We start from the raw sequence: 14,433 nt of genomic DNA on the forward strand, positions 1-14,433 counted from the left end.
CCGGCCGAGATCGACATTTCATGGCCCTATTGTCGACCCATTTCATGGATGCACACAACATGCTTATATTTTGCTATCATTTACATCTTCATTTCAATGGTAAGCGTCACCTTTTCCTTTTTTTTCTCCACTTGTACTAACCTTTTTGGATCCAGTGTTGATTTCTCTCACAAGAAGCTCAGCCGTGCGTCCGTCTACCGGCAAATCAAAGAAACTGCGGCGCTGTCAAAAATCGTCGTATTTTGAGCATGTTGTCGGACGTAGACACAAATGGCGAGTCAAATTTCGTGTCTGATGTCGAAAAGATAGTGTGTCGAAGCGATCGTATGTCGAGATACCTCTGTGTATCCTTCTGTCTGTCTGATACTGCTTCCAAGTGTCCAGGGGGGAACAGCAAAGTGATCATTTAGATAAAGTACAGTCCCTGACGAAAGTCTTGTCGCTTATACATTTTTGTAGAAACAATTGCTCATAACCTGACTTTTAATCATTCATTTGGTTTCAGAAATGGCTCATATGAAAGCTAAGACCCTCCAAAATGATGTTGAATGTACAAAAATATATTTGTTTCACTAAAAAAAGATGTATAATTTAATGAAGACATAAACGTCAAATTTTGGCAAGAAGTTTTGTCGCCTACAGAAAGTAGTGTGAAAATTGAACAAAAAATGTACTTCAAATACAAAACTAGGTTACATAGGCGAATTAAGTAGTGATGCTGTGAGATCCAAATTTAATATTTTGTATGACTTCCATGGGCTTGAAGGACTGCATCCATGCATCGGAACAATTTATTGATGAAGTCATCAGGAACATCAATGAAAGCAGTCTTGAATCCCTCCCAGAGTTCATCCACATTCTTGGGTTTCATCTTCCATGCTTCCTGTTTCATCCTACCCCAGACATGCTCAATGATCATGTCTCGTGACTGGGCTGGCCAGTCTTGGACGATCTTGTTCTTCTTTGCCTTGAGGAACTTTGTATAGTATACGATGGAGCACCATCCTGCTGCAGAATTTGTGCCTTTCTATGGTTAGGAATGTAAGAGGCAGCTAAAATTTGTTGATATTTCAGACTTTTTATGTTGCCTTGCACCCTGCAGATCTCTCGCACACCCCCAAATTGGATGTAACCCCAGACCATGATTTTGCCACCACCAAACTTCACTGTTTTCTGAGTGAATCTCGGATCCATGCAGGCTCCAGTAGGTCTCCTGCAAGATTTGCGGCGACTGTGGTGTAATTCAATGGAAGATTCATCTGAAAAATCCACCTTTTGCCACTTTTACAGCGTCCATCCTTTTGACAGGCTGTGGGCCTTGGCAAATGCCACACGGTTTTTTAATTGTCTTTTGTTTAATGCTGGCTTCTGTGCACTGATTCGACCATGGAGGCCATTTCTAGACAGAATTCGACAGACTGTTCTGGTTGACACAGGGACTTGAGGTGACCAGGTCTCGTTGAGCTCTGCTGCAGTGGAAAAAGGGCTGGCTTTGGATTTTCCAGCCAACAACCAGTCCTCCCGAGCAGTTGTCTTGCGGGGTCTGCCTGACCTGTGCTTGTCAAAAATGTCTCCAGTCTGTTCATATCTTTTTTTTTTTAATCCTCTGTACCTGACGCTGAGACACATTGAAGGTGTCTGCCACATCTGCAGTGGATCTGGTCTTCAGGCTCTTGATAATTAACACTTTGTTCTCAGGAGGATTCTTAGGCATCTTGTCAGAGGTCATGTTGCAGTTGATGTGGCAGTTTAGTGCTCTGGGGTTCGTTTTATACACACGTGAGAGTTAATTGATCCATTATTGATAACAGGTGAAGCGCTAATCTGGGATTGTGTGCATCATTTGACAAGGCGACAAGACTTATGTCTTTCCAAAAATTGACTCAATGGGCTTTACCAAGCTGTAAACATCAGAACACTTTTCAACAGTTTTGTTTGGCACTGAAATGTTATTCCAAAACCTGTTGAGATTAAAATTATCCATTTCTTATAAGAAAATATTGATTACAAATACATTAGAGCAGCGGTCTCAAACCGACTCCACAAAGGGCCGCAGTGGGTCCTGGTTTTTGTTCCAACAGATCCAGCACAAACAGTTCAACCAATGAGGTTTCTACTAACATAAGCAGCACCTGATTGCAATCAACTGATTACACTTGTAAGAAACCAGATTGGTGAAAAGGTATTTGTCTCGTTTGGTTGGAATGAAATCCAGTACCCCCTGCGGCCCTTTGAGGACCGGTTTGAGACCACTGCATTAGAGCGATACTTCAGGTCCATGTGTATGCAAGCGACAAGTCTTTTGTCAGGTACTGTACAGTGGTACGTCTACATACGTAATTAAATTGTTCCAGGACCTTGGTTGTAAGTCGAAATGGTCGTATGTCGAGCCAGATTTCCCCATAAGAATACATTTTAATTCCATTAATTCATTCAACAGCCCGAAAACCTACACTAAATCCTTAATAAATATTGCTGTTATTTTTGCAAATAGCAGTGACAAAGAGCTAAACAAATACATTATGAATAAAAATTGGAATAGTAGTAACAGTAATAATAATACCTGTAATAATGTAACAAATCGGGTTCTAATGTGGCAGTTGTATTTTGTGTGGTGTACCTGAATGCACCGTGGGGCTGACTGTAGAGTGAGAGAGTGCAGTTGAGACATCACTTTCACTTTCAACGTCCTTTGTTTGCTGGCAGTTAGCGTGTTGTATTGCAAAAGTTCTAAAAATAAATGATTAAAAACCTGACGAAGCTGGCGATCTCTTTGGCCCTGGTTGTCACCTTTACTTATAAAGACTACCAAACGGAGGTCGGAGGAGTAATGTCAAGCAGTTCACGGACGTGCACCCCATGCTCATATTTTTCCATTGGTAAGCCTCACCTTTTTTCGTTTTTCAGCAGATGCTTTAACATTGTTGGAACCCATGTTGATTTCTTTCACAAGAAAATCCACCGCGTGTGCGTCTTGCGGGAAAACAATGAAATTGCGATGCTGTCATAAGATGTCGTATTTCGAGCATTTTGTTGGATGTAGAAACAAATGGCGAGTCAAATTTTACGTCGGATCTCGAAAAGATCATGTGTTGAAGCGATTTTATGTCGAGGTACCCCTGTATTTTACTTACCGTATTTTTCGGACTATAAGTCGCAGTTTTTTTTTCATTGTTTGGCTGGGGGTGCGACTTATACTCAGGAGCGACTTATGTGTGAAATTATTAACACATTATGATATCATTTCACATGTTATTTTGGGGTTTTGGAGTGAGACTGATGGTTTGGTAAACTTGTTAGCATGTTTTTTATGCTATAGTTATCTGAATAACTCTTAATAGCTATGGCCATGTTCGCGTTCTGCCTTTAGCAATGTGTGTTCAATTGTATTATTGACTTTTTTATATTGAAATACATGCTTTTAGTTTGTGGCGCTTTTGCGCCCACGTGGGGGCGCATTAGCACTTGTTTACGTGAAGAATAGCGCTCACACACCAGAAGACTGACAGCTACTCTGCTTTTAGTGAGTGGGCGAGTTAGCGAGAGAGAAACACGGCGGCGAACTTACGTTCATTGTTTATGCGTGTAAAATATCTCTACAGAGACAACGCCTGTGTGTATCATCTTTCCTGTTGTTGTGTGTTTTCCACCCGCGACCGGACACTTTGAGCCTGTTGTGTGGTTGTTTGAACGATGTGCTAATGCTAACGAACGGATGTTAACCGTTTGCGTCATTGCTGTATAGTACCTAATTATCATTTACGGTGATGCGAACCTGTTTGGTATCAAGGACGAAATTGATTCAGCAAATTATACGGACGTCCAGCATCGTCATTTGGGAGTTTAGCTCACTGTACCGCCAGGACCGAGCCGTAGCGTCCTGGTGTGGACAGTATATTCGCATTTCGCTGTTCATGCATCATGTAACATCATACTGTACACTTAATCAGCATGTTGTTCTCTATTGTATTTTTATATTAAATTGCCTTTCAAGATGACATATCTGTTCTATGTGTTGGATTTTATCAAGTAAATTTCCCCCCAAAATGCGACTTATATCCCGGTGCGACTTGTATATGTTTTTTTTCTCTTCGTTTGGCATTTTATGGCTAGTGTGACTTATACTCAGGTGCGACTTGTAGTCCGAAAAATACGGTACATCTCAAGGCACCAAGGTAATCTATTACATTAGAGTATTAACTGTCGTTGCAACTGATGTCAGATGCAAAAATATTTTCTTATCTTTCTTATGACAGAAGTCAGAAGTTTACTTGAATCTAACCTCTCTACCTCATACATAAACATTTTGCATTTTTGCAAAGTGGCAGATGTTGAGAAGTCTCACCTTGTAAAAAGTCTGAAAGTGTCTGTGTTTGTCTCCACAGTACTACGAAATGTCCTACGGTCTCAACATTGAGATGCACAAACAGGTAAGCGAGACAACATAGTGTCTGTTTTTAATAATGTTGGGTGGCTGATGGTGCAACAACATCAGTTTGTTTTTGTTTTTGTTTGTGTGTGCATTTAGAAAAAAGGTGGGAAGAAGTAATTGTTTTTATTTTACACACTCAACAAATGCCATTGGTGCCAGTGTGGGTGTTTATTTTAGTGTCCCCCCCCCCCTTTGTTCAATTCCCCTTAATGACAAATACGCCTCCATACATTTGAACGAGGTCGGCAAATTAGCCAACACATTTTTTAACCAAATACAACTAGATGTGATTACTGCATGGTTTCATTTCGACATAAATAAACAAAGAGTCGCCCTAAAAATGAACATAATTTATTGAAAGCATGGGTTTAATGGTTAAGAGCATGGTAGCAGTAGTAGTGTTGCAGCTTGCGCAACATTTGCAGAGCAGCTCATCGTTTGTAACATTTTAGTGCAGTCAATCGAAAGCTCCCGCACTCAGCTATCACACTTTAATCACGGTGTCGTTTGTCAGTTAAAGTAATTATAGCTTGCAGTGCAGTGCAATAATTTGCTCGCTTGAATGCAACAATTTGTCTATCACTAAAAGAAACATCAAGACTGCATTTTTGTTCACCCATATTACTTAGTTAATTAATTGAAATTTGTATTTAGGATCCGGGGAGTCATTCTCTTTGCACTTTTGAACACCTGTGTAAATTATGAAAAAAAAAAAAAAAAGTATGTTATTAGTTATTCCTGTAACAAATGTTGGTATCTTTGATATCTAGGGCACGCGTGAAATAGGGGTGTGACAAAGTATCGAAACAGTGATATGTCACGATACTTTGCATCCCAAAAGGTTGTCATTATGCGCCTTGTAAAGCCCATTTCAGACTTTTATCCCAGTTAATTCCTGTATAAGGTGACACGGGATTTATCCGCGTCATTGCTTTCGCATTTGGAGGGATATCCCGGGAATGACGCGGGTTGGACACTTTCACAGACTGGTCCTATGTTGCTGGCTCGGCGCTCTGTGTGGGAAGGGTTGCTGCCGCAATTTTATAACCAGCACATTACACCATTTTTGGTCGGCAAAATAACATTTCCAAAGATGGACTCTTTCATGGCTCTATGATCCAGTAGCAATTTAATTGCGTTTTGTTTTCAGTTGTCTTTTGCTATTTTCAGTTTGCTATGTTGACAATTGCAAAGTTTGTTTACCGCTTTCATCATACTGCAAAGAAAGGAAATGACAATCGGCCCGCCATGATATTTACGTCATCAGCCATCGCGCTGTGATCCGGAAAATGTATGCCTGCATAATATTAGGACACGACTCGGTAAAAGTCCGGGTCTTCTCCGTGTCAGTCGACCCGGGAAATTGCTTTGACACATAAGGGCTACCTATTTAAATCCTGGGATTTTAACGGTGTTTAGGTACAGTATGTGTGAAAGGGGCTCAAGAATTGACATATCATAAAGGTGTCACAAAAAAAGGAATCAACGAGCAGTGTGCCAAAAAAACGATTACCGTAATTTCTGGACTATTGTGCGCCCCTGATAACAAGCCTCACCCTGTACATTTTTAAAGGAAAAACCATTTTGTACATACATAAGCCTCTCCTGGCTATAAGCCGCGTGTGCCCACTTAGTAACATGAGATTTTGACAAAGAAATACAGTTTTCAAAATTTTAACAACACAGCTTAACTTTTCGTTCCAAACAGCGCCAGCAAACACGGCAGTTATATAGCAGCGGCACGGAAGTTAAAAAACATCAGCACAGCGGTACAGCACAAATTGGGCTGGTTATTAAAAACATAAAAGTCTTTGTTAGCAGTCTTCATCTTCCTCCTGTGCACTCAAACCATGGAAGTCTTCACCCTCAGTGTCGGATATGAATACGCTCAGATACACTTCGCCACGCACCTACTCAGTCTCTCCTTCGCCGTCGCCTTCAATGTCTCCCATAATGAGGCAAATGCAGTCCTGAGCCCGTCCTGTCCTCTTCGGCACGCAGCAGACTGGCCCCTCGAAACCCGTTGGTGATGGCGGACTTCTTTCACACTGCTTCACACTGCCAGGCTCCCCCGGCATACCTGCGCAATAGCAGCTCTTCGCATGAGGCGAGTTTTGGCAAACGATCTCTCGCCGGAAGTCGTCGAAACTTCCCATACAACTCGGATGGCCAATTTAATTTTTTCTAGTGTTCTCCATGATGCAGATCTGCCAATTCTACTCATGCACAAAGACGAGGGTCTGCCACCTCTATTCATGCACAACGTACAAAGTTAAACCACCGGTCACAGTGCAAACAAGCGTCTTCCTCGACACTTATATTCCACGTGTCTCACTCCCACATTCCATGCACGAGCGCCCCGGGCGGCCGTCAGAAATATGAACAAACTGGCCGCATCATTGCACACGCCGCAGGATCCAAAATGAGGGAAAAAAAGTAGCGGCTTGTAGTCCGGAAATTACGGTATTAGATGCATCGAGATTCAACACGATTACGATTTATAAATGTTCCAAAACGATGATTTTCCCCTATAACTTTATGACAGCCACTAGCAGCAGAACGAAATTCAAGACACGTCTGCCGCCCGGACACCTTTAACGGGCGCACGCACAACGTTATGATGAATACAGCTGAAGTTACTGAGTGAGAGATTTACTCCTGTTCAAAATACGCGAAAATAAATTTGTGTATGAGACAGGCAGGGCCCTGGCGGTTGCGCTTTGGGTTCACTTCTGTGCGCAAGTTATTTTTTAGAGCTAAAGGGGAAGAGAGATAGCTCGTTGCTCCTTGTCTTTCAGGTTTCCAGCAGTAGTTTCAAGCCATGTCAATTAAAAAAATGTCCTGAGTGTGTTGCTAAGTCCCGTGTGAGTCTCTTGTACTGTTTAGCCTTTATTGTTGTTGTTTTTGAGATATTAACATTTAGTGCCGAGCGTTAAGTTAATTAGCGAATTCACTAACGTGTATTTCCATGTCCATTTGTGCGTTGTTTGTTGGTGTACAAAAGTTACTCCATATGCAGAACGTGTAAAACCATGATTAAGTACAGCGGTAACACACTACAAACAAGCAAAATAGTAAAAATCTGTGAAAACAAAGTTTATTGGTTAAAAGTAGTCTTATTTCTGGAGACACTTTGTTTGTTTCCAGAAAATGTGGAATTCATTCCACCTGTGTAAATTTTATTGTATTGATGAAAGAAATAAGTACTGCCTTTGAAACAGCTAATGTTTATGCACCTGCTTGTGAAAAAGAGTTGTATAGTCATGTTGAGAAATAAGTACTGCCTTTAAAATGGTGAAATGTTTTTGCACTTTCTTGTAAAAATAAAAAGGCAGCTTTTTGTTGTATGGGCATGTTTCCATCGTTCTTGCTGAATCATTAGGATATTTTGGATATAAATCTATTGGTTACTTTATTAATTAGTAATGTATGATGCGTCGATAATTGTGATCATCGTTCAATAATCGAATTGTAGCACCCTGAATCATAATCGAATCGAATCATGGGGTGCCTAAGATGGCACATCCCTAGAACCAACAAGTTGCTGCCAAAGTTTTTGCTAGAATAGTGTCTATGTTAACTCAATGGCTGCTATTGACGGCGCTCGACGCCCAATCCATTCGACTGGGAGGGGCGAATGAATGCTCGTTCAATCGAAGCCAGTGCATTCTCAGCCAGTCTTTCCAATTTTCGCGGCATTTACAGGTAGGCATGTGTCATTATGAGATTCTGATGGTATGATAACTTTAACCAAAAATATCACGGTTTCAAGGTGTTAGAGTATTGCAAATACAGCTCTAAAATGTGTTACTTTGAGATATCTGCGATTAAAAGAATTTTTTTTTTTTTTCCCCAAAACAAATTAGCAAATTGGAACATAAGTATAATGTTAAAATAATTAAAAAAATATATATATATATATATTGTATTTTTAACTAAATGAAAATAAATGCAGTCCTTTTGGTAAAACTAAACCCACAGCCAGAGTTCAACATTATTACCATCAGAACAAAAATAATACAATTATTCTTCATAAAAAGCATGTGTGTATGACTCGTATCATGTTTACATTATACACACACTCTCTTTTTCAACACAGACGGTTGCCATACAGCAAAAAACACATGTTTTACCATCGCTAGACACACAAAACACGCAGCAGTTAACTCTCGTAGCTGGTGGGAAACATTCCTAACCTTTAATTTTGTATAAAGGCAAAATCATATAAGAGGTATTGCCTCCTGAGCAGCCACCGTCTATAAACCTGTTTTACATGTCGTTTGGCCCTCCTCCTCTAGGCTGCCGCCGTCTGTAACATTTCTGTAGCAGAAGTATTCCCATTCCAGCAATTTAGTTTTCTTCAATGGAGGGAAAACGTTCAGGAGTTTCACCTCCTTCAGCCATCGTGTAGCACAGCTAACTCACTGACACTGAGCAACAACTGGTAGGAAGGGTTGAGCCTTGCAGCTGCAAGCGAGGGATTTCTCCCTGCATTTTTGGTATATAAAAAATAGCGGACGGTATGACGAAAAAATGTTTGCCGTTTTGAAACCTTGACGTTTACCACGGTATACCCTAAAACCGGTAATCGGCACATGTCTGTTTACAGCTCATTTTCTGTTAATTTTAGGGCACTTACAGGTCAATTTCTGTCTAGTTTGAGTCACCGCCTATTCATTTGCGGAGATTCCTGGGCCACTTCCTGTTCTGTAACCCAAAATCAACAGAAAAGTGACCCAGAAATGCCCCGAAATCAATACGAAGTGACTTAAAATCAACCGCAAAGGACCTGAAATGCCCCAAAATGAACTCATTGTTAGCCACTGACCGTCCAATCCGTTTGAAGTGGGAAGGATGGCTGCCACCCTCCCAGTTCAAATGTATTTGACGTCTACTAGTGATAATGTTAGCTTTTGTGTTGGTTCCCTCCTAGTGTGTTCCTGTGACTGCCCATTGATTTCACCTGTTGTACCTGCTCCTAGTGTATCCTCCAATCTGCATCCTCCTGTGTCACCCACCTGTTCCTCGTTTTCTCGTTACCCCTTGTCGTCGTGTGTATATAAGCTCCCAGTTTCTTTCACTCGTTGTCGCGTCATTGTCAGTGCCCATGTGCACGTCAGCGTCTTTTCCCAGCAGTTTTCTCCGTCCAAGCTCTTGTGTTCCTCGAAGTAAGTTTTTGATGTCAAGCCTTTTGTTTCTGACCTGAGTTTTGTTTGGTTTCTGTGTTTTTTGGATCCCCACAATATTGGTTGATACTTTGTTTTTTGTTAGCCTTAATTGAATCATTTTCCACTGCCGGTCTGCCTCACCGCTTTCCCCAGCACTAGGGTCCACACTACCCGCGTACCTTGACAGATAAACTCAATTCACTTCACAGCAGAAGAATGAAAAGAGCTTGTTTTACCCACGTATCAATAATTAATATGTCACCGTATTGTGAGATAAGCGTTAGCATGAACCTTGTTTCGCAAATTGTACCGTATCATGGCGTACCCAGAGGTGCCCACCCATAGAGTGAACTGTATACTGTATAACTGAACTGAATTGAACGGAAATAAGTGACGCGCTGAGTAAATAACATTCCCGCTGTGTGACATTAAACACAATTGAACCATACATATGGATGTCATCAAAACTGATGTTTTGCTTTTGTTATTTGAATTATCGCCAAGATCGATCAGATAAGATTCCTCAATTATCTTTTTTCCTCACTATACTATAGCTTTGGAGTTCCTGAATCTCACTTGTAAGGCCAAAATGCAGTCTGCGTCTGTGTGCATGCTCAATGTTAGACCATGAAAATTGTCTTGACTTACTTCTATTTGACTTTCAGCTTCCTGCTGCTTTATATTCTCACAAAAAACAAGTTCCTCTCTGGTCTAGAGCCAAAGACATGGGCCACATTTGAAAAAAGGAAAGCCATTAATTACTTTTTATGATGGATTCGTTGCACTAGGAAAGCAAGACACACGCACAATTACAGTGACAGATGGATGGGTCGCATCGATTCCAAAAGCTGACACCAGACACGAGTATTGACACAGTAACACGAGGGAAGGGGACTAAAGCGAGTAGAAGGGAGTAGAAAACCAACAAGGTCATAACTTGGGATTGTAAAACCACATTTTAAAAAAAACACGCGTTTGTGGCTACTGTTGAGTTCCTTTGGTTGCCAACTGGAGTAAGTTATGATGAGTTTTTTGGGGGGAGGGGATAGGATGATTTGTGTGTTTGCAAATTGAGAATAAACCTCAAGAAACCGCTCGAGCTGAAAGAGAACGTATGTGTGGTCATTTTGGGGGAAAGAAAATTGCTGCAAATAAATCACTGTCAAATAAGGATTTGCACAGACATAGGCACATGCAGAAACAACCTCGAATGTACTGTATATTATACATTACACATGTACATGTCATTTTATGAATGTTATGTGATGATAAGAGTTTAGGGCCACATTGAAAAGAGAAATAGTTAAACTGCAAAGAATAAAAAAGTGTAGTATTATAATTTTAGAAGGTTTTCAACGCAAAAGTTTGGAATCCTCTGTGAAAAAAAACACACTGCAGCTGACAGTCAGACAGTCTGTTGTAGCAAACCTTCCTAGCGAATATACTATATTATCATATTATGAGGGCATATCATATCATCTTCATCTATCATATTATGATGACATTTTTCATTCTGGCTCTCTCACACACATACTGTACATACTCCTTTCACATACATATATATTCACTCTCATACACATATATTCTCTTCTCACATACATACACTCACCAGCCACTTTATTAGGTACACCTGTCCAACTGCTCGTTAACACTTAATTTCTAATCAGCCAATCACATGGCGGCAACTCAGTGCATTCAGGCATGTAGGCATGGTTTAAGACAATCTCCTGCAGTTCAAACCGAGCATCAGTATGGGGAAGAAAGGTGAATTGAGTGACTTTGAACGTGGCATGGTTGATGGTGCCAGAAGGGCTGGTCTGAGTATTTCAGAAACAGCTGATCTACTGGGATTTTCACGCACAACCATCTCTACGGTTTACAGAGAATGGTCCGGAAAAAAAAAAAACTATCCAGTGAGCGGCAGTTCTGTGGGCGGAAATGCCTTGTTGATGCCAGAGGTCAGAGGAGAATGGCCAAACTGGTTCGAGCTGATAGAAAGGCAACACTGACTCAAATAACCACCCGTTACAACCAAGGTAGGCAGAAGAGCATCTCTGAATGCACAATACGTCAAACTTTGAGGCAGATGGGCTACAGCAGCAGAAGACCACGCCGGGTGCCACTCCTTTCAGCTAAGAACAGGAAACTGAGTCTACAATTTGCATAAGCTCATCGAAATCGGACAATAGAAGATTGGAAAAACGTTGCCTGGTCTGATGAGTCTCGATTTCCACTGCAACATTTGGATGGTAGGGTCAGAATTTGGCGTCAACAACATGAAAGCATGGATCCATCCTGCCTTGTATCAACGGTTCAGGCTGGTGGTGGTGGTGTAATGGTGTGGGGAATGTTTTCTTGGCACTCTTTGGGCCCCTTGGTACCAATTGAGCATCGTTGGAATGCCACAGCCTACCTGAGTATTGTTGCTGACCATGTCCATCCCTTTATGACCACAATGTACCCAACTTCTGATGGCTACTTTCAGCAGGATAATGCGCCATGTCATAAAGCTGGAATCATTTCAGACTGGTTTCTTGAACATGACAATTAGTTCACTGTACTCAAATGGTTGGGGCAGATTTGTCGGCTGCACATCCATGATGCGAATCTCCCGTTCCACCACATCCCAAAGATGCTCTATTGGATTGAGATCTGGTGACTGTGGGGGCCATTTGAGTACAGTGAACTCATTGTCTCATTGGCGTTCCAACGATGCTCAATTGGTACCAAGGGGCCCAAAGAGTGCCAAGAAAATATTCCCCACACCATTACACTACCACCACCAGCCTGAACCATTGATACAAGGCAGGATGGATCCATGCTTTCATGTTGTTGACGCCAAATTCTGACCCTACCATCCGAATGTCGCAGCAGAAATCGAGACTCATCAGACCAGGCAACATTTTTTCAATCTTCTGTTGTCCAATTTCGATGAGCTTGTGCAAATTGTAGCCTCAGTTTCCTGTTTTTAGCCGAAAGGAGTGGCACCCGGCGTGGTCTTCTGCTGCTGTAGCCCTTCTGCCTCAAAGTTTGACGTACTGTGCGTTCAGAGATGCTCGTCTGCCTACCTTGGTTGTAACGGGTGGTTATTTGAGTCACTGTTGCCTTTCTATCAGCTCGAACCAGTCTGGCCATTCTCCTCTGACCTCTGGCATCAACCAGACATTTCTGCCAGCAGAACTGCCGCTCACTGGGTATTTTTTCTTTTTCGGACCATTCTCTGTAAACCTTAGAGATGGTTGTGCGTGAAAATCCCAGTGGATCAGCAGTTTCTGAAAACTCAGACCAGCCCTTCTTGCACCAACAACCATGCCACGTTCAAAGTCACTCAAACCACCTTTCTTCCCCATACTGATGCTCGGTTTAAACTGCAGGAGATTGTCTTAAACCATGTCTACATGCCTAAATGCACTGAGTTGCCGCCATGCGATTGGCTGATTAGAAATTAAGTGTTAACGAGCAGTTGGACAGGTGTCGACAGCGATGAGCTCTCACGGATTTCTGACTTACGTTCTCACTTTCCTTTTACCGTATCAATCCATGGAAGAAACATTTATTCATCATGATGAAACGAGCAAATTATACAGCAGCCTGTAAAAGAAAAGTCACATCTGTTTTGTTTTCTCCTAGATTCTGGTGAGTTGGAGAAGTTGTCAAATCATATTATTACTGTAAATATTGTCAGTTTATGGTAATGTTTTGAACTACCAATGTGCTATGCTTGTGCTGTGTTTCACCAGTCAGTAAAATGACATTTTGGTTTCTGTACACGAGCTCTGTTTTCCTGTATTCTTCTATTTATTGGTGCTAAAATTAGGGTGCGTGTTATAAACGGGTACAATAATTTTCCCTAGATTTTACAAGTAAATTTGGGGTGCGCATTATACACGGGTGCGCCTTATATTTGGGAAATTACGGTATGTTGCTTTCATTAAACTCTGAGAGCTGCGAGTAGCAGACAATACACTATTTTTGCCTGTTGCATCCTGAAATTTCTTTCGGAAGTACCACTGTATGTTGATGTTTTTCTCTGAAAGGAATTTGATAAAAATAATGATAATATTACGTTTTCGTTTAAAAAAAAAACAAAAAAACTTGAGTCTCAAAAGGTTATGACTTGAAAATTCCATTCTTTATTCTGGGAATAATAAGACTCACTACCCATTACCCTAAAAAAGTCCCAATTAAAGTAAAGCATAAAAAACAAAATGTATAACTGACAGAACTCCACAAACTAGCTCAATGTGCTTTGTCAGGAACCTCGAAACATGGTGGTAAACGCACATCCCGCTGTATTTTGTTACTTTTTCACTTGCTGTGTCAGATGGGGAAAAAAAAGAACTTTGAAGTTGCCGAGTGTACCCAGGGAAATAAAGATGATACCGAAGAAATGTGTAAGGGATGGAGATAAATTGCAGGGATGAAAGGGGGGATCGTAAACAGGAAGGATAGAGATTAAGAGGCGATTGATAAAGACCTTTGAGAAGAGATCAAATGAGATGAAGCTGGAAAAGAAAGCGGTAGAGGAGTGGAATGGAGGGGGCAGAAAGAGAGACATCAAGGAGCTGCATGGAGAAATAATGAATCATGAATAGATTTAACAGTATCTGCTCTTATTTCCTCTCCTCCTCCCGCTTCCAGCTTCCTCTTACATCCTGTTATCTCTCTCTTCCTCCTTCTCGCACTCATCATCATCATCATCATCATCAGCTTCATGTCCATTGCATGTTCCAGCATTAATTGAGCTGTAACATCCCCCATCCCTCTCCCTTGCCGCGCTATCTTCATTCTTTCACAGTTGATTTTAATTATGGGAAGACACATAAAATGCTA

At 41.3% G+C, this 14,433-nt stretch overlaps 1 protein-coding gene across 6 annotated transcripts in view; it reads left to right on the forward strand.

Moving 5' to 3' along the window:
• The window catches only part of tle2b (TLE family member 2, transcriptional corepressor b), a 215,457-nt gene that overhangs the window by 75,176 nt on the left and 125,848 nt on the right, over positions 1 to 14,433 (forward strand). For all 6 annotated transcript variants that reach the window (XM_057841876.1, XM_057841875.1, XM_057841877.1 and 3 more), the window contains one exon: positions 4,386 to 4,430. In XM_057841876.1, the coding sequence (XP_057697859.1) occupies positions 4,386 to 4,430 (45 nt within the window). The remainder of the gene's footprint in view (positions 1 to 4,385; positions 4,431 to 14,433) is intronic.

The sequence above is a fragment of the Corythoichthys intestinalis genome, chromosome 7 (assembly GCF_030265065.1).
Source record: "Corythoichthys intestinalis isolate RoL2023-P3 chromosome 7, ASM3026506v1, whole genome shotgun sequence".
In the NCBI taxonomy this organism is placed as follows: domain Eukaryota; kingdom Metazoa; phylum Chordata; class Actinopteri; order Syngnathiformes; family Syngnathidae; genus Corythoichthys; species Corythoichthys intestinalis.